Source organism: Phalacrocorax carbo (assembly GCF_963921805.1).
Source record: "Phalacrocorax carbo chromosome W unlocalized genomic scaffold, bPhaCar2.1 SUPER_W_unloc_3, whole genome shotgun sequence".
NCBI lineage: Eukaryota > Metazoa > Chordata > Aves > Suliformes > Phalacrocoracidae > Phalacrocorax > Phalacrocorax carbo.
The window spans coordinates 1,061,984-1,087,129 of NW_026990254.1; the positions used below are offsets into that span (position 1 = coordinate 1,061,984).

At 36.9% G+C, this 25,146-nt stretch overlaps 1 protein-coding gene across 2 annotated transcripts in view; it reads right to left on the reverse strand.

Moving 5' to 3' along the window:
* Positions 1-406: 406 nt before the first annotated feature.
* Positions 407-25,146, reverse strand: part of LOC135310865 (poly(A) RNA polymerase GLD2-like) — a 43,326-nt gene continuing 18,586 nt past the window's right edge. The window contains exons 9-14 of one of the 2 annotated variants that reach the window (XM_064439937.1): positions 24,141-24,269; positions 21,372-21,415; positions 14,098-14,210; positions 6,976-7,067; positions 3,036-3,115; positions 407-1,197 (exon numbers count right to left, since the gene is read on the reverse strand). In XM_064439937.1, the coding sequence (XP_064296007.1) occupies positions 1,123-1,197; positions 3,036-3,115; positions 6,976-7,067; positions 14,098-14,210; positions 21,372-21,415; positions 24,141-24,269 (533 nt within the window). In that variant the 3' untranslated portion in view covers positions 407-1,122. Of the gene's footprint in view, positions 1,198-3,035; positions 3,116-6,975; positions 7,068-14,097; positions 14,235-21,371; positions 21,416-24,140; positions 24,270-25,146 lie in introns of both variants that reach the window. The other variant, XM_064439936.1, reaches the window with a different exon arrangement.

A 25,146-nucleotide genomic window follows, 5' to 3' on the forward strand; every position in this document is an offset into this window, starting at 1 on the left:
TTTCCTTTTCTACTTAATTATAGGGAATATTATAAACATCAGTACAAAATAACATAAAACTGGAAAAATAAGCTGTATTTTCCATATATAAACTTTATTCTATTGGACACCATAACAAAACAAATAAAAAGTGAAAATTAATTTTACATCAATGATAAGTACAGTTTTAACAATTAACTGGTCTTCAATAACAAGTACATGAAAGGCACAAACTGAGCTACAGCAGGTCTAAAATTTCAACTTTATTTTGAAAAGATAAAATTTTCAAGATTACTTATTTAAATTCAATTTACAGTAGCTAACCAATTTACAAATATTTATACAAAATCAAAACAGAAGCCCAGCTTATTGTAGCAGCAGCAGGGTTGTGTTATTTGGGGTTTTGTTCTCCCCGTCCCCTTCAGGCAGATATATGAAGTAGTAGTGATATTTAAGAGGAAGCCTAAAAAGTATCTTGCCTACTCTGTGTGAATATGAAGCATTTACATATATTGATTTGTCCTTTTTTATTTCTATTTCTTTGCAGTAGAACTGTTGCTTGAAAAATCCAGTTTAGAGTAGTTCTTTGTATCCAGAATACTACCAACTATAATCTAACTTAATTTTCATAAACTGTTGCTTGTTGTTCTACGTAAAAGGGAAATAAAACTGGAAAGTGCTAAGTTAAGCAAAAGTGCATACTGCGTTAAGCAGATGTAAAGCCTGGGCTGTCTGTTCATCAAGCACTGTGCAATGCCTTAAGGATACAGTCAGACTCACACTTTGTTTAACTCTGAATTTCATTTCATTGTTAAACGCATCCAAATTAATGATTACACAGATTATAGAAACAAGTCAGTATATCCCCATACTTTAAAATGGATTTATTTTGTCTGCTGTTTGAGTCACAACAGTTTCTTCTAGAAGTCAACAATGCAAGCTTTTTCAGAAAGCATATCTTTGAATGAACACCTGTATTAAAAAATGTCAATAATAAAATATGCAATCTTTTCTGTAAACATTTCCGTAACCAAAGTTTAAGGAGAAAAACATGTAAAAAAACTATGGGGTAACTGCATCTTGATTTTGATACTCCTCTTTATTTCAGCAGGATCCAGTAAGGAGAAAAATGGAACAAGTTGGTTATCTTTTCCATGTGGTTATTCTTAAAGGTAATATACAGTTCAGGTCTTTCTTGTCTTGTAATATCTGCCAAGACTGGGGAGGGAAAAAGTACAATGTTTTAAAAGGCTAAATAATCATCATTATCATCATATTATCATATTATTATTATCATCATTAATACTTAAATACCATTTTAAGTAGTAAGCCTCACAGATCCAAAATAAGTTTGATATTTTTCCCCTTGATTTTTTTTTTTAAGGGAAGATTACTCCAAAAGGTACACAAAATGCAATGAACTACTGAGAAAGGTACATCCTTTCAAGAAGAGAGTGGATTGCAGAGACTAAGATGTTAACATTATTCAAGCATTACACTGATATTCTGAATGTGAAGTAGCAGTCTCAAATTCACACATGTCAAAGTTCCTGATACAAGATGTTATACTCTGACATTTCCAGAACTTAATTGTGTCTTTAAAATAGGTTATTTCAATTTTCTTCTGTATTCTGTTCTGGATTCCAGGATACATCTGTTAGGCCATGAACCTGCAAATAACTGCACTGACCCTCCTGTCTTTATGTAGAATTAATTTAAACCACAATGTGTAATGAAAACCACAGGAAGAATAATCTTTCAACAGCAGAAACACAGATTCCTTAGGCTTCTTAAAGTGCAAGATATTTATAAGTACTTGTAGCTTTAAGCAACTGTCATTCCTTATGGTTCCTAGTAAAGAGGCTTCCAAACAGCTTGGACCAAACAACTGCTTTTACATTTTTTTTAAAAACCACACAGGTTTGAAACCAATTTTTTAATTGAAAATTCTGAAAAGAGAAATTAACTCTAATTTCACAGAACAGTGTGAGAGCCCAAACATTTAGTAAACCACTGCTTTAGCAGATTCACAAAATAAAATACATTATGTAAAAGTATGTGAAAAGTATTTTGTATGCCAAAATGGCTAAATAGGAGGAAACTGACATTTCTGAACATAATTACAAAGCAAAAAAGTTATCCTTTTCTGACCATATAAAGGCAACACCTTATAGCATTTATTTTTTTATAAATATCTGGCATTGATTTCCTTTTTGTTAGAGAAACCCTAAAGATATTTAAGGACTTCATTAACTGGAATAAACAAGAGTCTCCAATGACAGCATACAAGGAAGTCTAACTGGTTAAAGGTTGAAGCCAGTTCTGTGCACTAATCCCTAGTCATGAACTACATTATGACTAGTCAGATATCTCAGAAAACCAGAACTTGAGCTCAGATATATGAACATAATTCCAAATGCAATGCCCATGTTAGGAGACAAGCATACAAGTGAGTTGGCAGCAAGGATTTTTAGAAACAAGGATGTTTAACCAAGGCTTAAGTCTTTCCTTGCTTCATTCAGAGTTTCCTTGCCTCCTCTACTACACCTGGAACAGTGAAATCTCCAGTTTGAACTACTCATGTTCTAAAATTATGATTGTGGTCTTCCTAAAGAAAAATAACAATCTGATTCAGTTGTCAAAAACCCAGCAGAAACACATTGGCGGCAATATTATAAAAAAGGGATAGTAAGAGGTATAAAACATTGTTTATTAGCAAATTCATATAGGAAGGAATAATGAAAATAAAGTTGTGATTCTAAAGCTATTATTGTTAGATTTTTGTGTGTGTAAAATTCATAATTTTAAGACGAAGGGTTTACTCTTTCAAGCACCCATTTCAACTTAAGCCTGATGCTTACTGGCATACAGACAATACTCTTATTAAATAATTTTCCACAAACATTTTAAGGAATAAGTTTCTATCATATGTATAGCAGAAAGCATAAAAATAAGCATAAGAAACATCAGAAACAGGCAGGTTCAATGACTTCCACTTGTATAACTACCTTCAAAGCCAAAGTGATTGGAAAAATTAACTCTGATGCACTTTTTACCTTCAGAAATTCATCTTTGATAATATCAAACTTCTGTTTTTCATGTACAGCTCTAGCAGTGTTTGTCCCATCAAAGGGTTCTGCAAGATCAAACACAAACATTAAAAGCATTAAAAAAAAGCGAGAGTTATGCTGTCTTCACTGAGTAAGTAATCAGGCAAAAACCAGAGAAGTTAACATATCATTGCTTCCCAAGTGTGTTTTAAGTGGCTGATTCCACTTTGCTTATTAAGCTTTATTTCTACATAACATTCATCCAGAAAAGCCCCAAACATTCTAATAGTATGTAATCCATAATAAAGTCAGGTTATTATTTCTATCGAAGCATGCTACAATTGTGCTGAATTTATGCATCAGTAATTATTTGTTACTGTTTAATAGTCTGTGATGAGATATCAGAATATGATTTTCCATATCACCCTTAACATGAAAAGTAGTACTGCATTCTTTGTCTTAAACTTGACACCGTTTCTTTAATGTCTTTAATGATTTGACATAAAGTACATAAATGTCCTAGCATATTTTTTCTTTTAAAGCAACAAGAGTAAAGCTACTATTTACAACACTACAGTGAGAATCCATCATAAATTGTTTTGTTCACACACACACACGAGAGTATTAAAAGAAAAAAAGTAATAAAACATTAACACTGATGCTTGAGGGAAAGGCTAAAAGGGGATCATCTTTCCAAATGAAAATCCAAGAAATCATAAAGCTTCAGAACTGCTGCAAACCAAGCCCTGAGGAATTACTTTTAGAATTATTTAACATGCGGATCTGAGAGATTTAAAAGTACAAGCATGAATCAGGTGCAGCTCAGACAGCTTCTGATCCAGTTTCCCTAAATGACTATCAATTTCACTGTCTCACAAAGTTGCCAGTTTTCTAGCTTTTCCAAACTGTGTCTTTTTCAACAGGAGAATATATGATATTTGATATAGAGAAGATTTAAACTGGAACCAGAAGAGTTGCTAGAAATTTAGAGTTTCTGACAAGGAATGCTTTTAGCTAATGTTTATGAACAAAGTTCTCTGTATCCCTATAATGGTAATAGCTTGCGAGATTTTAAACTGTCTGGAAAGAGCATCTCTACTATATTTGTTTCTCAAACAGCAGAAATACAAGTTATAATCAGTCTTAAGGCCAATAAAAATTAAAACAGAATAAATTTTTTTCTTTGAGTGAGCCTATAGTGCTACATGTAGAATTATCACAACTTGCAGCTAGACTTCTTGTAATCTATCAACAAATATAAAATATTAAAAATATATGCAATAATACAAATTAGTGGAATTTTAGTCCGCTAAATGGAAAATCTGACAGTCTGACAAAGACTTGGAAACCAGAATATGTTGACATGTTTAGCTAGCTTTTAAAAGTTTCTTCTCAAAATACACAGAAGTTTATCTACGTACTTTGTTAAACTAGTTCAGCTTAACAGCTGTTCTAAACATGAAGCTTACTTCAAGTTGAAATAAGAAATTTAATTTTTCCCTTCCAATTTAAAAGTAAAAACTTGTTATGTGAGGATAAAACCCACTCTTAATTGAGTCTTGAAGAACACAGTAACAGGAAGGAATCAGTTATGTCACCTATAGATAATTTTGCTTTTTTAATAGTTCAAATGCAAAACGCGCTCTTAAGTTGTATGTGATCAAGCCCATTTAACACAAATTCTAAAATGCCTATTTTGTATGCTGATATTATATTTTCCAAGCTGACAGAAGACAAACCTAGTTATTTAGCCACTTTGTAACATCATGCCATGGTTTTTGCTGGGATAAAGATAACTTTCTTCACTGCAGCTGGCATAGTGCTGTGCTTTGGACGTAGTATGAAAACAATGTTGAGATAACACACAGATGTTTTGGTTGTTGCTGGGTAGTGCTTGTACTAGTCATGGACTTTTCTAGCTTCCCATGCTCTGCCAGGTGCACAAGAAGCCAGGAGGGGAGGGGGCACAGCTAAGAGAGCGGATTCAAACTGACCAAAGGGATATTCCATATCATGTAATGTCATGCCCAGTATATAAACTGGAGGGAGTTGGCCAGGGCATGGAGTGATCACGGCTCGGGGACCAGCAGCATCAGTCAGCAGATGGTGAGCGGTTGCATCGCTTGTGGGTTTTTTCCCCCCTTTTTTTCTGGGCTTCATTTCTCTCTTGTTATTGTCCTTTTTATATTATCATCATTATTATTATAATTACCATTTTTACTATTTTAATTATTAAACTGTTCTTATCTCAACCCACAAGTTTTCTTGCTTTTGCTCTTCTGATTCTCACCCCCATCCCACAGGTGTGGGGGGAGTTAGCGAGCAGCTGCATGGTGTTTAGTTGCTGACTGGGGCTGAACCACAATGTCATAAAAAAAAAAAACAACCTGAGAGCTTGAAACACACCACCCCTCACCCACACCACAGTGTATCAACATCATGTGACATCAGCAAACAGCTTTGCCAAGGCTCTGTTCTGCACTATACCAAATCATTTCAGCTGTGCAGGTACCTTATTTCTCACATTTCTCAACTCTGAGACTGTAGAGTCAAGCATGCAGTCTTCACAGGTTTCAGTGTATTTTTTCCCTGTGACTGGTAGTTGTTTTTTTTTTTTTTTTCAAGTCAAAGAACAGGAATCCCATCATGAGGCTTCACACTGTCCATATGATTATAGCCAAGTTGGCGAGCTCTAGGCCACAGAATAGTTACCTACTGGTGAAATTAGTTATTCTCTGCACAGAGCAGCACGAAATGTGGGAAATTACTTGCACACACACAATGCACTCCCACCCCCCAGGAATCCTGAGGAGTGTCTGTGCCTAACCACAGGACTTCTGCCTTATTCCTCCCATCCACCCCAGCAAAATTATCCCTGTCTCTAACAACTATTTCTGTACAGTTTGGCTCCTGTCCTATTTCTATTCCTCTTTTATCCTAAAGCTTCAACCCTTGATATCCTGACCTAATGGCTTCCCATTTATTTACAGCTGGGCCCCAGGTCACCTCCCCCATTTCAAACCTTCCCTCTTCACCCTAGTGTCCTAAATCTCCTACTTCTAATTCTGCTCCCATTCCACCTTGGTTCCTTATCCATGGTCTTCTGTCCAATCAATTCCCCTTCACCTGCTGCATTCTGATTCTTGCTCCCCTTTCTTATCTGTGTTAACTGTTTCCAGTTACAGGGTAGCTCCCAGTCCTTCCCTGCTTCTCTTTTCATTCTCCTTTAACATCTCAATCCTTCTTAGTCTATTATTTTCTCTTTCCCTGGTCCAAACTTCACACATGCTAAGTGTTCATCTTCTCCATGTAGACTCCCCACAGCAGTTGAAAGGCACCAAAGAGCACATGAAACAGGTTCCCTGTATCATGCTACTGCCCAGTTCAGCCTGAACTAAGGCAGCCGAGACCTGCAACTCCAAAAGGTAACCTGGGTTTTTCCTCTGTGGAAACCATACATTCACCAGACAACCAAAACCAGTAACCACAAGGGGATCAGCATATGCATGATGTAGTTACTGCTAGGACTTGGGACGCTAGAGCATTACTAGAACAGTAAATATTCTTATAGAGGAATCTGAATACATGCCCACTGTGTTTTTTTCAGAAGCTCCATCTTGGCAAAACTGAAGACTACTTTTGCAGAGCAGGAAAACAAACACTACTGCCATTCCTTGTCAAAGTCCTAATCCCTGTTCCAAAGTAACAGGGCAATAAGTCCTTTTGAAGAAAAGGTCAGGAGAACTATTTTTAAACACTACAGAGGTTAAAGCTTCCTTCTCAAATCTTTCTGGCAAGACCGTTTCCAAAACTATATTGGTTAAACTTCGTTTTCTACATTATTACACGTGCATTATTAAAACACGACCAAGGTAAAGTCTAATTGACAGATTCATATATTTAGTGTCTTAACAGTTAAAAATTATAATGCAGCTTTACATTTTACCTTCTACACATATGAATTTGTTTCTCCATTCAATACCATCAGGTCTTGGAACAGCTTTAGCCTCACGAACTGAAATCATTTGATGGCTCCAACTAGGGAAAAGGAAAACAATTTGCAGACCTTTTAACTCTTGATTCTGAATAAATAATATCAGTTTACATTTTAAAAAAATTCATAAGCCTGAATAACACAGTACTTTATAATAAGGAATAATTTAGTATAACAGTAATTCACTATATAAGAGTAAGGAATGATGGGTAGGAAACAAGAAAAATTTTCCACAGATACAAACATGTATTTACAAAAACATCTGCAAAACAGAACAGTTCCCATAAGTAACATGTGTTCATGACAGAACATGGGGCTTTTTTTCTTCAAAAATGTCAACATAAATATGGACACCTACATTTATTTCTAAGTTGAAAATAAATTATAGCCTCAAATCTATCTTTCAGCATTTTCTGTGGGGAGAAAAGGAACATAAGGAGTTTAAGTGCAGATGACGTCACATATTGCATTCCATTAAAAAAATGCAATAATGTAAAAAAATATATTAAGATAGCATGCTTACAGGCCACCATTCCTAGTGCAAGGAACCTATTATTAGAAAGCACTAACACTTTGTGTATGCTGAATTGTAGATCTTCCACAACTCTAACAGAGCAACAACTCAAATGCACATTTCAAAATAACCTACTGCTTTCTGCACACAATTTTAAAACAAAGCCATAGGAAATTATCACACTGAAACAACAGCAGTGCCATTTAGAGAGCAATCTTTAATGATGTGCCAAGTGTCTTTATGATCTTTATGATAAATGAGAGGTTTAGGTTGGATATTAGGAAAAGGTTCTTCACCCAGAGGGTGGCAGAGCACTGAAACAGGCTCCCCAGGGAGGTAGTCACGGTGCCAAGCCTGACGCTATTCAAGAAGCACTTGGACAACACCCTCAGAGATATGGCATAAATTTGGGGGTGTCCTGTGCAGGGACAGGAGTTGAACTCTATGATCCTTGTGGGTCCCTTCCAACTCAGGACATTCTATGTATTCTATGATGCTTGGCACAATGCTATGCCAAACGTAATGGAAGCCAAAGCAACTGCTTGCTTTACGTTCTTTGTTCTAAGCTTTATATTCCTAATCAATTCTACCCAGCCAGTTTTCAGCTGCTCTTAACTAACCCAGGGAACTACCATATCAGCAAAAGGCCTGGATCACCACACCCCCCCACTAGATGGGAATTAGAAGTAGCTGGGTAGCATGCTGCTAACTGAACTGGTATTACGTACACCTGACTGGATCTCCTGACTGTATGGATCTTTTGACATAATGCGAAGAGATAAAAGCTTGGCTAGGTGCATCAACTACCTGCAGTAAGTCGATATATATCAACTGTAAACCAAAATACAGTCTTTAAATCATCAGTTAAATTTGGAAGAACTCTGTGTTCCCTAGGCCGTAGATCAACTATCATAACTCCATTAAGTCAGTGGTGATAAGCCAGTTTACACCAGCTAAAAATCTGTGTCTGTGATTCTGCAGATTAGCTTGGATACAGCTCACGATTACAGCCACTTATGGAAGTTAGCTGTTTGAATAACCGTACTTCCACAGAATACTTACATTATTCTTCTATTTAAGAATATGAATAGGGCTTTTTTTGATATTTCAAAAAGGTGCAGGACACAGCATATGAAGCATAGTTTAGGATACCTCAGATTACTTATTCACCCACTGCTGTGTATATTTAGATTTCCCTTGGTATACTCTTTAGAAAATTAATACAGGTGATGATCATTTCTAGCATTCAAAGCAAAATAAGATTTTCATTCTAACCCACCACTCTCCCTCTCCTTAATTCCCATATTAGACTACTTTTGCAAGAATTAGAGATGTTGTGAAGCACCAAATACTTTCCTATCATGTCTTTTTAATAAACTACCAAACACAAGCTTAACAAGAAATTCAGATTAATTGCTTAAAAAAAAACAAACCAACAAACCACACACACAAAAAGACAAAAGAGAGAAAGCAAGTGACTAGAGCAAAGAAGCTTAAACTGCAGCTCCAGAACATTGGTCGTGAGCAGAAGCTGATGACAGTTTAACTTCTTCTGCCTTATCTAAAAACTTATTTAAAAATCATAGATATCCAGGACAGTAAGAGTTACACAACAAACATTTGATCTCTGTTTGGTTAAAACAAGTAATACTGTTTCACTTCAAACATGTAATTCTTCTCTTCTTCCTTTCTACCTGGCTTAATTCCTCAGCAAAAAAATAAACGTGTTTCTAATACACTCATTTAGCAAGATGCAACAAAAATTGCATTTCTAGCTATTTAAACAGCTTTGTATTTAAACTTGAAAACAACTACTCTATCTAATAGTATCATTAAACCTTCACTAACCCTGCCTTGGTACCAAAATCTGAACTAGAAATTAATTACCAACAGCAAGTTATTTGTGTATTGATTTTAACCATTTTGGCTTGCACACAATAACTTCATTATTGCCAATGCAAAGTGAATATTCTCTGCATGCATGCTTTCAATCCATAAGTTAACAATAACCATTTGAACAGCTTTCTCAATCATCACTTATTTCTGGTATCGCTGCCCACATTAGGTATGTGCTCCTCATGGAAAATAATTTGAAAGAAAAGAACAGGGATTCCCAGGTGTAAATGTATATGAACACACTACAAATAGATTTAAAAGCTTATATTTTCCAGAGCATTCTTATAAGCCAAAGCTTCTTGCATAAACACATTAAGATGGGTACAAACTACAAGCATATTTGATACAATATAGTTCTAGTAAAAAATATGATCACTTTATTACCTGACCAATTCTGCCCTGGAGAGCCATGAGCAACCATATTTTATATTTTGTAATGATAACATAATTGATCTTTTATCATGTCCACCAAATACAACCTAATCAATGAGTTATCTTAAACAACCATTACATAACTTGAAACAATAAATCCTAAAGTAGCACAGTCCCAAAGGACAACCTCTAGGTTCCCTAGCAGTATCTGTAGCAGTATCTGGAGAAGAGAAGGCTCTGGAGAAACCTTATTGCAGCCTTGCTATACTTAAAGGGGGCTTATAAGAAAGAAGGGAACAGACTTTTTAGCAGGGCCTATTGTGATAGGACAAAGGGTAGTGGTTTTAAACTAAAGGAAGGTAGTTTTAGACTGGATAAGGAAAAAATTCTTTACTGTGAGGGAGGTGAAACACTGGAACAGGTTTGCCCAGAGAGGTTGTTGGAAGCCCCATCCCTATAAACATTCAAGGTCAGATTGGATGAGGCTCTGAGTAACCTGATCTAGTGGAAGATGTCCCTGCTCACTGCAGGGGGTTAGACTAGATGACCTTTAAAGATCCCTTCCAACCCAAACCATTATATGATTCAGAAGTAAAATACTGGTTCTTCCATGAAAGGCAGAACTAACTGAGCCCTGTGTTGTGTTTATTTAACTCATCCTCATTCCCACCTATAATGTTGTTTCCATCAACAACCTCAAACTGTGGATAGCATGACACTATTTGTTCTCATTGGCTAGCTATCACACACACAAATATTTAAACACAACATTCTGCCCGCCTTTTCCTCCACATGGGCATTAATTTGAGTTTGTCTTCTCCAGCCAATTACCAGTTTTTATGAAACTCGGAGTTTTAGTATCTTTAAGACACACACTCCGCTCCTTTCAAATAGGAAATACAATTATCAGGGATACACAACTGATTTTTATTTCTATAGTAGAAAAAGCTAAAGATAATATAGGTTGCTGCATTAGGTGCATCATTTCCTGATATGTCTTCTCAGCTATGTAACATTTTCAACACAGGAATCCTAATGACTTTTTTTTTTTTTACAGGGTCTTTTTTGTTTGTTCTTCAAACAGAATATCACCAGTCAAAAGTTTAAATATTTAAAAGGTACTTAACACTGGAAAAGAACTAGCCAGATATTCTTTTATTATTTGTTTTAAAATATTTTCTTCCCTTGACTTCAGCAACTATCCTACCTTTGTTCTCCACCTTTTCAAGCTTTGTTTTAACCAGAAGCTCCACCATGCCTCTGCAATTAAATCAAGGTAACATTTTTTCTTTATATATAATCACATGAGATAATATATTACCATCAGTTCAAATACTGATACTGCAGCATTGTTAGTCTTCATACTCCTTAGTATATCCCTGCATGTCTAACAGCAGACTAAAAAAAATATTCCCTTAAAGTAAGAGAACACAGTGACCAGCTACTGATTTATGCAGATATCTGCTCTTGACTGTGTTTACGAGCACTCAAACTGGTAAAGTCAAATTAGGTATTTTTCCTGCATTTCGGCAAGACTTCCTTGCTAGTTTGCACAGGTAAATCAGAAACAACTTTAGTGTAAAAGGTATTTACTAAGTAGACCTCTTTTATATATGAGAAGATTAACAACTCATTATACAGATGAGTAGTAAAGGATGCCTCTAGTGTCCCAGATAAATTAGGAACTTGAGGATATCCTCCAGTGGTGTCTAATTTACCTGTATAGCAAACAGCACCTTGCCAGCTAAGACGACAGGTAGTCAGGACGAACTTTTAGGACAAAAGACCATTCCCTTATCTGCAGAGATTGTTGAATGAAAATCCTTTCTGTGAAAATATCTCAGAATCATACTTAAGCATGCAAAAAGTGCAATTAGTTCATGAATTGCCACAAGCCACATGGATTTAGCTTACATATTCTGCAAGTGGTACATGCCCCAGTGATGTTTTCTTTTAAGGATTTAATGAGCATTCATTTCTTACACTGAAGTAAAATATGAATGTTTCAAAAATAATAATGAATATCCAGCAGTTAAATATTTTGTTCTCCTTCCAGGAAATGGATATGACGCACATACACAGGACAGCAATGTGTATGAACCACAGGCTCAGAAACAAGTTATTTAGAATCATAGAATCATTAAGGTTGGAAAAGACCTCTAGGATCAAGACCAACCGTCAGCCCAACACCACCATGCCTCCTAAACCATGTCCTCAAGTGCCACATCTACACATCTTTTAGATACCTCCAGGGATGGAGACTCCACCACCTCTCTGGGCAGCCTGTTCCAATGCCTGACCACTCTTTCAGTGAAGAATATTTTCCTAATATTCAATCCAAACCTCCCCTGATGCAGCTTGAGGCCATTTCCTCTCATCCTATCACGAGTAACTTGGGAGAAGAGACCAACCCCCACCTCACTACAACCTCCTTTCAGGTAGTTGTAGAGAACGATAAGGTCTCCCCTCAGCCTCCTCTTCTCCAGACTAAACCACCCCAGTTCCCTCAACCTCTCCTCATAAGACCTGCTCTCCAGACCCTTCACCAGCTTCATTGCCCTTCTCTGGACACACTCCAGCACCTCAATGTCCTTCTTGTACTGAGGGGCCCAAAACTGAACACAATATTCAAGGTGCGGCCTCACCAGTGCTAAGTACAGGGGCACAATCACTTCCCTAGTCCTGCTGGCCACACTATTCCTGATACAAGCCAGGATGCTGTTGGCCTTCTTGGCCACCTGGGCACACTGCTGGCTCATGTTCAGCTGGCTGTCAACCAACACCCCCAGGCCCTTCTCTGCTGGGCAGCTTTCCAGCCACTCTTCCCCAAGCCTGTAGCACTGAACGGGGTAGTTGTGACCAAAGTGCAGGACCCGGCACTTGGCCTTGTTAAACCTCATACAACTGACCTCGGCCCATCAATCCAGCCTGTCCAGGTCCCTCTGCAGAGCCTTCCTGCCCTCAAGCAGATCAACACTCCCACCCAACTTGGTGTCATCTGCAAACTTCCTGAGGGTGCACTTGATCCCCTCATCCAGATCACTGATAAAGATATTAAACAAGACTGGCCCCAACACTGAGCCCTGGGGAACACCACTTGTGACCGGCCACCAACTGGATTTAGCTCCGTTCACCACAACTCTCTGGGCTCAACCATCCAGCCAGTTTTTTTACCCAGCAAAGAGGACACCTGTCTAAGCCATGAGCTGCCAGCTTCTCTAGGAGGATGCTGTGGGAGACAGTATCAAAGGCTTTGCTAAAGTCCAGGTAGACAACATCAACAGCCTTTCCCTCATCCACTGGGCAGGTCACCTGGTCATAGAAGGAGCTCAGGTTGGTCAGGCAAGACCTGCCTTTCATGAAGCCATGCTGACTGGGCCTGATCCCCTGGTTGTCCTGCACATGCCTGGTGAGATCACTCATGATGAACCACTCCATAACCTTCCCTGGTACCGAGGTCAGGCTGACTGGCCTGCAGTTCCCCAGATCCTCCTTCCGGCCCTTCTTGTAGATGGGCATCACGCTGGCAAGCCTCCAGTCATCTGGGACCTCCCCTGTTAACCAGGACTGCTGATAAGTGATGGAGAGTGGATGGAAAGTCTTTAAGCTTATTTAAATACAGCCATTTGATGTTTTACACGGACAAACAATTTTTGTAAGAAATCTGAGCAACAGTTTGGCAAAATGTTCATAATCTACAGCTTTCTCATATTCCCCTCACAATTTTAGCTTCTACTTCTCTTCTACAAGGAAGTCCAGATGCCGAAATTGAACTCAAGATTCTAGCAAACCAAGAAGGTTAGTGAGCCAACTATATATGGGAGAATTCCTCCCTAGGTATGGCCTATATTTATGTACATTATAGTTAAAGAGCCACTTGGTCAGTTATTTCCATTGACTTGGGGTGACAGAAGACAAGTACAGGTATTAAGGTCCAAATAATTCCATATCACAATCAATACCTTAAACTACACCTAAGAATAGATCTTTCTCGCACAGGGATATGCAGTTTTAAAATAGTGTAATATAACAAAACCCAGCTATTTTTAAAGGACAAAGCTATCTAACTTTCAGCAGCTATTTTACAGGGTAATCTGCTCGGTTAAGCAAAATATGTCAGTCTTTATCAGCATTCCTATTGCTCTTTAGTCTTTTCACCGATTTCCTGTCAGTTGTCACTCCTGCATTACCGCTATTCTTTTCTCTTCAAGGGTCATAAAGTGTTGATATATTGAATAGAAGGAATCAAAATATTACATATTCTAAAACACTAAGATTAGCTTATTACTTACTCAAATTCTGTGGCATAATATTTGAAGAAGCCTATTAGTAAGTCTCCAAGGCTTGATCCATTTTTTGAGGGGTAACGAGGAATGATACATGGAGCTTGATGAACAAGATGCAGCTGCATAGTAGGATTAAAACATTCCTGTCAAAATTAAATCAGAGAACATATATATATATACACACACACAGAGAGAGACTTAGTCTAGGTGTATGTATTTTTCACAATAAAAAAAGCTGCCCATCATTTTCTTCTTAGAGGTTCAAGGGCACGTGCAAGCAAACAGCTCTATTTCTCTTGTACTCCTCTGTTGGATACTAGTTAGTTACTCCCCCTGAGCTCAGGTAAAATCATCTTGCACGGGAGTGTCCAAGACCATCCCTTGCCTTCTATTTGCTAAATAATTTTAACATGGGAGAATCTCTGAGCTGGACTTGTGTTTACATGCTAGTAAAACCACATGAGTGGAAGCTGAGTAAGGTAGCCTACTCTGAGCTGGCTGGAGTTGAACTGAGATAGGGTAGGTGAAGCTAATGCACTTATCGCTAAGTTCCCATAACTGTGGTACAGAAATACTCAATCCAAAAGGAAGGCCTGACTTATTTTTCCCCACAGCATAGTTGACATGCATGTTCAAACCCACTAGCTCTAATATGAACACATAATGAGTTCAAAGACTGCAGTAGTACCTCCTCTAGCCAACCTATCTGAAAGAATAGGTGATACAGAAAACTTGAATACACAGAACGCAGCATTTAAGCTGAAACATGCTTTTCTATGGAGAAGAAAAAAAAAAAAAGTCATGTTTGCTGTAAAGGAAAGACAACTTTCAAAGGAATTTGCACAAGACTAAATTAACATGGTTTTAGATCTGCTATACTGTTTGGGCATCCATCACATCCTTTAGGTTCTTCCGAGAGACTGGGGCACATGGAAGAGAACATACATCATCTATTGCTAGCTAGAGAAACTATTTTTAAAAACTGGTAAATACCAGGATACTGCATTTTACAGTAGTGTCATGTATTTTAAAGAAAATAAACCCAAGATGTGCAAGAGCAAGTTTTATATTCACGTAAGGACATACAGTAATGACTTAATGGGTCCCTAAGTTTACATAGATGTATCTCCTCTCCCACTCCTTTGTTATTTTAACAAACAGTATCAGGCATGACTCTCAAACTTTATAGTACTAGAACATTACTGGAAGGACTATACACTGTAATGCTATTTCCACATTCACAGCAGGCAATGCTTCCGCTGAGAGAAGTATGGTTAGTGATCAAACCAGTAGTACTGGAAGCTTTTGGACTCCTACCCTCTTTTGCCAATTCTAGCAAACCTTCCTGGAACCTTGCATAACACCTTCTGTGGGGGGAAAAAAGGCAATTCTTCCAGCTGTGAAAAATTTGAGGTCTTGTTCTCACATGATATAGCTTTGCATATAAAATGTTATTATAGTTAGCAGAGCTCAGAATTTAACAGCTTACAATCCAGAACACACCAAAAACATGGAGACAGACACAAAAAGCAGATACGCAGCATACATATAAAGATCTAAAAAGGGGAACGGAACAGAGATGTTCATAGATTATACAGCATAGTTTTAACCCTAATGTTAATCAGATGGGTAACTGGAGTGAAAGTCACTCCTTACCCATGCCCACAGAAAGTTGTGGAAGAGTCAAACAAATGAATTTAGTATTAGCAGAATAACAACTCATGAGGAGTCTATCTATGTTTGTGCACCATATGAATGAGGAAAAAAAAGTCACCTGGTAATAGTTACACCAACAGCAAAGGACAAAATATCAAATATTGTTGTAACAAAACTTGGGGGGGGGAGGAGTACATGTAATGCCTCTGTGTAGGGATACTTACATCCAGAAAAAGAGAGAACAAAAGGATATAAAATAGAGTTTTATCCAAAAATATTGTCTCAATAAGATTTTTTTTGGCAGTTACTGAAACATGAAGTTACAAAACATTGCAGAGTTTTAAAATCACAAATCTGTATTTTGAAAAGGGCAATTATGATAGAAGCACAGCCCAGATGAAGACATTTTTCAGGATATTTAGTTTGTCTGTTTCTTCAATGAATTTACAACTTACAAAAGCCATGCAAGCACCAGCAATAAATCTGAAAGACTCCTCACCTGAGGAGCAGGAAACATACCACATTCCAAAGATTCCCATCCATGGCAGAAGAGATACAATTCCTAAACTGCATTAGAAGGCTAGTTTCCAAATCTTCATCTAGTAATTAGGATTAAAACTCTTGAATTCTGAAGTCTAAAATTATGATGTTTAAATTCCCCCCATCGAGTTCAATTTCATGAAATCTGCAGTTCCAAGTTTTACCATTTATATTAAGTACATTTACCTCACAAAGGTCAGGCAAATAAGTTTTCCTTATTCAAAGGCATCTACCTTCAAAAAATAAATGCGTATTCTATACAAGTGCTATAGTAAAAATACAAGTTACAGTCTATAGCAGCTAGTCATTGAAAAACCCATCTAGTTTAAGAGACACACATAGTTATAAATAATTCCCATCTCCACTTGCTTTAGTGGTTATACCACTATGAAAATGACTCTTAAAAAGACAACTAAGTACCACAAAATAGAAAGCATGACTAAAAGTACTTTTCTGGAAGATATATTTTTTTTTCCCCACTAACTTAAATTATCTAAAGCAAATTGTTAGTCAGGTGTTTCTGATAATATTAGTCAACTTATTTTTTTAAAAAACACTGCAGGTTGCTGATCACCACATGTAGAAAAAGAAGTGTGTTTCATCTTTCTGAAATACAGCAAGTTTGTTATGGAATAAATTACTATTACCAGATTAGAGTTTTATATGTAAACCAAAGTTAATTATTATTTAAAGTTGGTTATGGGGAAGATTTCATGGAAACTTCTGTCAAGATTTTTTTTATATGTGTATATGTCTCAATATTCAACATATCAATAACCAACAATGTAGATTAAGGTTATTTCTTAAAGCAATCACTCAGTGTCTACTGAACAAGAGATCAGACCAGGCACAGGATACCTAGGCTCATTTTTCTGCTTTGCCACAGACAACCCATAAAACTCCATTAGGCTCCCCCTGCCTCCATTCGTCTATTGTAAAACAAGGATAACAGTACTTTTCTTCCTTCCATAGTGACTCAGGGAATACTACATAAACAGAACAAGGTACAGATTATAGATTCTTGTATTGGGTCTGGCTGAGATGAAAGTAATTTTCCCCATAGCAGCCCTCATAGCACTGTGCTTTGTATTGATAGCTAGAGATGTGTTGATAACACACCAGTGTTTTGGCTACTGCTGAGCAGTGCTCCCACAGCATCAAGGCTGTCTCTCCAAACTCCCCCCACAAAGGCCAGTAGGCTGGGGGTGGGCAAGATCTTGGGAGGGAACATAGCCAGGACAGCTGACCCAGACTGACCAAAGGGATATTCCATACCATATGATGCCTACTCAGCAATAAAAGCTAAGAAAAAGGAGGAGGAGAAGGGGGGGCATTTATTATTTACAACATGTGTCTTCCAGAGCAACTGCTACATGTACTGAAGCCCTGGTTCCCAGGAAGTGACTGGACATCGCCTGCTCATGGGAAGTAGAGAATAAATCTTTTATTTTCCTTGGCTTCTGCTTTATTAAACTGCCTTTATCTTGACCCATGAGATGGTTTTTTGGTTGCTTTTTGTTTTGGGTTTTTTTGGGGGTGGTTTTTTTTTTTTTTAAATTTATTTTCCATTTTATCCCCCCAAGAAGGGGAGTGATAGAGCAGCTTGGTGAGCACCTGGTGTCCAGCCAAGGTCAACCCACCACAACTCTGCACATAAAGGGAGGCTAGTAATAAAACAGAATTACAAAGCATCCTTCAAATTAGCTTAGCTTCAAGTAGGCCTTCTTGTAAGTTTTCCCTTCTTAAATTGCTCTAGAAGGCAAGAAATTCAGCTTCTTTTAAAAGTAGTCCCCATTTTGCTTGGTGTGTCTTTGCCTCGTGCCATCTTAAGAAATGGCAAAGAAATTCAGGATCTGATTGAGAAACAAATATAAGTGAGCTATCCATTATTTCAAAATACCCCAGAAAAAGGGACCCCAAAAATATTTTTCCTCTAGATCTCTAATCTTTACTTTGGTTGACTGATTTCTCAAGGAAACACTAGCATTATATTCAAAGCTACATAATGCTTATGCATATTCTCATTCCACCTTTCCACCACCTTACACATAGGAAAGGAACACAAGCGTACATCCAAAAAAATCTTTACATCTGAATATCTTGGTGTATAATGACTTTAACTCTGATTGTACAAGACACTTCCTTCAAAAGAGTTTACAGTGGTAACATCAGCATAGTGTCTTGCTGTTTTTATAGGTATCTATAGTCACATGCATAAAAGACCCTTCTCCAGTCTTACAAATGAACATTTAATTCATGTTTATACTTCAAACAACTGCAACTCAAAGGGTGAAGCAAATTGTGTCTGTCCAACTGACTCCCATGCGTGAAGTAGCTACTGTAAGCAGCATCCCATCTTCTGCCCCAGCCCTTTGTAAGATACAACTGCTCATGAAGCTGAGAAAGCAGAAACAAAAACGTGCTCATGCTGGAGTCCATAAAGTTCACAATCCAGAGCACTAGTGGAGACTTGGCTCCATCTGGATTTAAGCCAATACACCAGGCTGCTCTGGAACACTGGAGACTGAAGCACACATTCCCATCTGACTCCCAGTTGCAGCAATGTTCACCTCTGGCAAATACACAGGCAAAACAACCAGAAGCAGTAGTGGCCTAAGCCACCACAGGTTCTCCAGAGCTTATCTGTGAAAGTTATGACTCAGAGGCGAGTTCTATATAAGCTTCAGAACCGATCAACACATTTTGTAGGCTACTCATCTACCCCATCTGGCTAGGGGGCCAGGAAGCCCTGGAATCCAACCCCACATCTGATATGCTCCAACATTCCCTCTAAAGTAGCAGTTGCAAAACATCAGTTCGGTGCCAGCTGGAGACTCCCCCATGGCAACAGAATGCACAGGTGGTCAGATCTGGTGGCTTTCCAGGACTTCTCACCCTTCACATCTGCAGTAGGGATATACCAAGTCACAGAATCTGCTTTTTGTTTCTCGCTCAAGGTAAGTATGTCTCTTACACAGCACCTACAATTTTAAACAAGCAGTTTCTTTCAAAGCACAGAAGTATTTTCAAACTGCAGAAAGAGCTGCAAATTTGATTTGAAAAAAACAAACAAAAAACCACAGACTGTAAGTAGGGTGGTTTGTTTCAGAAGGGAAGCAGCAGCATTTATGTGCAGTATTAGAACGGACACACAGCTTTGACTAGCTACAACCACGAGAAAAAAATATATGGTTTCTTTGGGTACTGACATTTGCCCATACTTTGTAGTTGTTACTGCAAGCTATAAGACCAGAATCGTTTTGGTGTATTTCTCATTTTCATTTTAAGTTTCTTTGCAGTATCAGTATTTGGAAATTGTAACTTTCACAGCACATTTTAAACACTTAATTATATCCCTAATAGAGACAGTAGACTAAAAACATATCTGCAAATTTCTAGCATAATTTTTTTTGTGTCCTGATCCATAGTTTCACTTTGGTTTTATAGTAAGCATTAATAAAATAAAAAGAATATTTTATACATTAGTCATCCTAGAATATTTGTCCATACTAATGCAAGGCAAGATAACCAACAAAGAAATCTATGTTGAAACAGGGTAAAAAAGTGCTATTCCTACAGCAGTGTTCTAAAAACACAGGAACCTGCAACTGATTTACCACTTTCACAGGACACAAGATGAAACCTCGCATTTAGTACAAATTAATCAGATTTTTCAGCTTATGGTATTGTATACTCTTACTTTAATAATTTAAACCATTAATATTTGTGTAGTACTCTGAAGGCATTTATACAGTTCAAACTACAAAAAAAAAGTTTGAACTATTATTACAAAGAAGTCAAAATTACTGATTCTTTTCTTTAAATTACATGCTACATAAAACTAAAATAAAAAACCCTTAAAAATAAATAATAATTTAAAAACTTTAAAAAGTATATGAGCTTTAGGCAAATATAATTAGCAAATTTAGTAATTAAAAAAACCCACCAGATAAAGCTAGGTGTATAAGAAATTAAAGACAGCTTCAAATGCTTTTAAGCAATATCAATGAAGAGATTAGAAGGTACACAGTACAGTAAAAAAAAAAATCAGAGAAAAAAAAAAGACCATAAAAATTTAGCACAGGTATACCTAAGCAGGGTTACAAAACAGAAATAGCAGTTCACTATAGCTCAAAGCTTTCTTCTGCATCTTGATTATGCTAATTACCCAAGATGGCTGACACCACAGTATTTTCTCCCTGATGTACAGTACAGTACATTCCCATTTCAGCATTATAGGAAGTATATGCAAAAGAAAGAATGGTTTTCTGATACTACTTCAGCACAGTAGAAAAAACATAGATAGGAACATCGAACTATAGCAACTATGAATAAAAGAAAAAATGTAAGGAGTGACACATGAAAGGAAAGGTAAGGAAGAAGGAATTAGGTATTTCTCTAAAGTAGTTAAAGCATAGAACTATTCAGCAATAGCTCTTTTGTTCCTGGACAAATATCTAAGATGGTAGCTGTTATTTCTAGATAATCTTCCTTAGATTAAGGCTCACAAATCACAGTCCTAATTCTGCAGAGGATCAAAGCATACCAATTCAGAGTTCTCTAGAACTCAGAGTATGATCTGGACATAACAAAGTCCCCAAAAGGTGTTTTCTTGTTGGACTGAAGCCCAATTTTGTGAGGTCTCAGAAGTCTCCTTAGTAAAACATATATCATTCACACTCTGTACCCAGAAATATTAATCAACTCAACAGCTGTGGGAAGGTATGGAATTCTGAAACACCACAGTTGGATAGAAACAACACTACTTAACATATTAATAAATAAGAATCAGAAAGTTAAGATGACAGGAATATTTTCAGGCCAGCACAGAGAGAATTAGGTCAGCAGCTCTCATTAGCACTCTGTTTCACACACAGTTGTAAATTTCTCATATATAACAAATTGTTTTCACTAAAGAAATGATCAAAAGCAGCAAATACACTAAACTTGTGTGAAAAAGGTTATCAATGACCAGGCTTACAGACTGTGTTTAACTTAACCCATTAGAGATATTTATGAATTCACATATTTTAGATAAGCAGCTTCATACACATATATGATGTATTAAATTCATAAACACTTACTGGATAATTTTTTTGGAGGGATGGAAGGATGGGTTCAGGTAGGGCTATAAAAAAAAAAGTTAACAGTTGCTGTGATTCATGTAATTCCTGGGTAACAATATCATATCAACTACACCAGAGTTGTACTGAAATTCTATCTTAGAAACATTCAAGAACTTAACTTTTGTGTATTTTGTAAAATAAGTTATTCCACAAATCTTTCTGTTACTATATCTTGTATATAGTAGTATAAGAGGTTAATTCAACTAAAGGGAAGCTGTTACTAAGATACTGCTATTTGCAGAAGACATAAGAGACTCTACAGCAGCTGGGTATGAGTTGACTTTTGAAATTCATGGCTATAAGAAACTAGTTTAGGATTCCCTAAAGGAAATCAGAGCTTCATTCATTTTTTTCCCCCCCTACATCTAATATGATTCTATCACAGCACAGGAAGTCTCCAGATACTGCATAAGTACACATTCTTCAGCTGCAAAGTATTAGATACCAAGTCTCCAAAAGTAACCCAAAGATAAAAGTAAACACCCAACCCACTCAGCAACAATTGCTAGCAAAATCCCCATAATACACATAAATACAGTCTAATGCCTTTAGCTGGTCTACTGAATGGCAAACAGGTTAAAGGTCATACAATTGTTTATTTTATGTTTGTTAATATCATTAATGTCTGTAACTTATGAAAGTCATGGATAGGGAAAGCATATATTGCACAATACAAGTAATGGGGAAAACACCTTTCTCTCCCAGGTTAGAATTTTATTCTATCTATGGCACCATCTAAAGTATTCACATCCTACTCAAGCCTTAGAGCAGCTACAGAACTGTTAGAACACTCCTCATACTAAAGCTTCAACATCATGTCTTCAGCATGTCTTTTTAAACAATTGTTTTATATAATTTACTAGGGAGAAGAATAATTAAGTTCAGCACACAGGACTTTCACTTGGGACTTAATTCACCCTTCAGACAAGGTCTCACAGGGTAAGAGATGTTAAAGAATCCTTTTTCCATAGGGACTAAGAATCAGAACAGCAGAATTCTTAGAACATGCTTGAGATATCTTCAAAGAGTATACTATATTATCTAGCAGGATTGCTAAGAATATGATCACAGCTGCTTTAATAATAATTTTTTTATATTTCTAAACACCCACAAACAAAATGAGCAGCTTATTTCTACAAGATCTTGGATATTTTCCAATTATCTGCCATAATGAAAGAAAAGGCAACAAAATCTGAGCAATATGAGCAATCAAGATATTTCATCAGGGTCTGCATAATATATTAGGAGGATGGAGTTAAGGGGAAGTTACCCCTTGTCACATGCGTTTTCCTTTTCCTACTGTACAAGATAGACCTGTTACCTGGAGGAAAGTTCATGCACAAGACATTGATGTATCTACAAAATAAACTCAAGACACACTAACCTTAGATTCAAAAGACTTCCACACAAGTATGAGAATATGGAAATGGATTAATAAAGGAAAGAAGTTTGTCTAGTGAAGACGGGGATACTATTTACTGATAAAGAAAGCTTCTTCCCCCCCTCCCAAGTAACATCAACAAAAGCCCTATTAGAAAATTCTATGACTAGGACACAAGCTGCTTTCAGTAGCAGAAGTGAAAAAAGTTAAAATCTGCACAAATAAAACATCAGAATCTAAACAGCTGGTGCCAGATACATGTCCAGAGCCACACTTCAGCCTTTTTTTTGGCAGAAAAGACTGATAAAGCACTGGTAATAGCTCCTCTTTGGCCTGCAGACTGCTGATCCTTCCCAGGCAGCTGACTGCACAGTTTTGTATGAAAGGAATTATTTTCCATTAAAAACGTAACACTATCAAATGCTTATCAAGTCACTGTTGAGATGGTCACTCATTGCTAGACCACGTAAAGATACTTTTTCTCCTCTCCTGTTTGTGCTTCACCTTCGCATAGCATCCAGTTGCTCCCAACATTTTCAATCTTGTATCTAATAATCACTTTGGTCTTTTCATTTTTAAGTTGCTTGCCATTTCACCTCCTCCAAATCAACAGGTTTTTTTTGGTTGGTTGGTTTTGGGTTTTTTTTTTTTTTTTTAATGAGCACCAAAGACTAGTAACCTAGTCAACTGGATCCCAAACAGACAAAAACACCCTCTTTGGTCCTCTACTACAGATACTGTTCAGCTGAAAGCAAGTCAACAGCTTGAGTCAACTATCATAAAAAGCTTTCCACCCTAGTACAGAGTGGGCGTAGTGCAATCTTGAGACTAATAAATAGTTGGCTACCCACTTTACAGCAAGTATCTACACTCCAGGCCAAACAAGCTGTCAGAGGAACTAAGCATTGCTCTTTCTATCTGATAAAAAAATTTAAAACCTACACAAACTGACAAAGAAAGAAGTCTAAAGTGAGAGCATACCCAATATGTCCACAGATATAATCATAAGACGTTAAGAACCAGCTGTCATTAAGATAACATGAACAAGAACAATCAGCACATTACAAGAAAATAAGATTTTGTTAACTAGAGCTTGAGTTTATTTTACAGTTACAGTGTCCTGCAGGTATGTCGATTTTTTTTTTTTTTCCTTTTTAAAGCTGGTAACTACCTCCAGAGAAGAGGTCCACTTGTTAAATAAAAACACAGCACTAAGGAAATGGAGCACTTTATTTTCAGATTTTTCTGTGTAGAAGATTAAACACTGGCAGGAGTTAAGAGTGAAAACTACACAAATATGAACTTAAAAGGGATTATTTCAACAAGAAAAAAAGAAAAATACTTACTCTGTAAATAGTGCAAAACCATCAACACAAGAGTATAGCTGCTTAAAGTACCACAACTGGCATCATTTATGTCTCGGTAACTCGCCCACTTCTTAACAACCAGCACTAAGGGACGAACTCTATTCTCAACTGCAAATAAAACAAATGCTTCTAAAAAAAAAAAAACCCACCACATTTAACTAGACAGCAATCAATCAGTATTTGTTCCTACTTGATCAACATAATACTCTTGTATTCTAAGGTTACCTTTTGTAATTATTTTATAGAATTTCCTTAGTTATTCTACAACTACTATTCATCTTATAAAAATCAGAAAAAATATTCACATTTGAAAACAGTCTGAATAGTAAGATCCACAGATATATTACAAGGGGTATGCCAGGTAACTTGCAGATAAGACAAAACAATGCATCAGTCAAAAGTAGAACATGACACTACTTCATTAAGTTCTCTCCAGTTCATTGCACTAATTCCCTGAATTAACTTGCTGCCAGGACAGATATAATCTAAATAAGAAAAAATTTAGGTTTAATAACCTTTGAGGGCAGGGAAAAGAATTCTTCTGGTTGGAGGACACAGCTCATTCTTAAGTTTTCCTTCAGGATCCACAAAAGTAGTAATCCCTGCATCCAAACATTAAATTTAAAATTTGCCTTGTCCTCAACAGCTTCTTTTTTTTTTTGTAGATGAGATTGTTAGATACAGTAACACATTAAATCAAGATGTGCTTTTCATGAGTAAAGACATAAATACAGTCATATTCCAGCTATGATCATCTGAATTTCTGGGAAATATAGACAGCTTTCTCATGAAGGTTGTGATGTGTTATAGGGAGATGTCACTCACCACTACCTCCTAGGGACCTTACAGCATACTTAATTTATTATTTGCAGATACATGGAAACAGATTATCAGCTCAGTCAGCTGCCTTACAATGCCTTATATGTTTTGGAATATCTTTTCTAACCTGACATCATTGTACAAAGTTTTGTATTCTGCACATCAG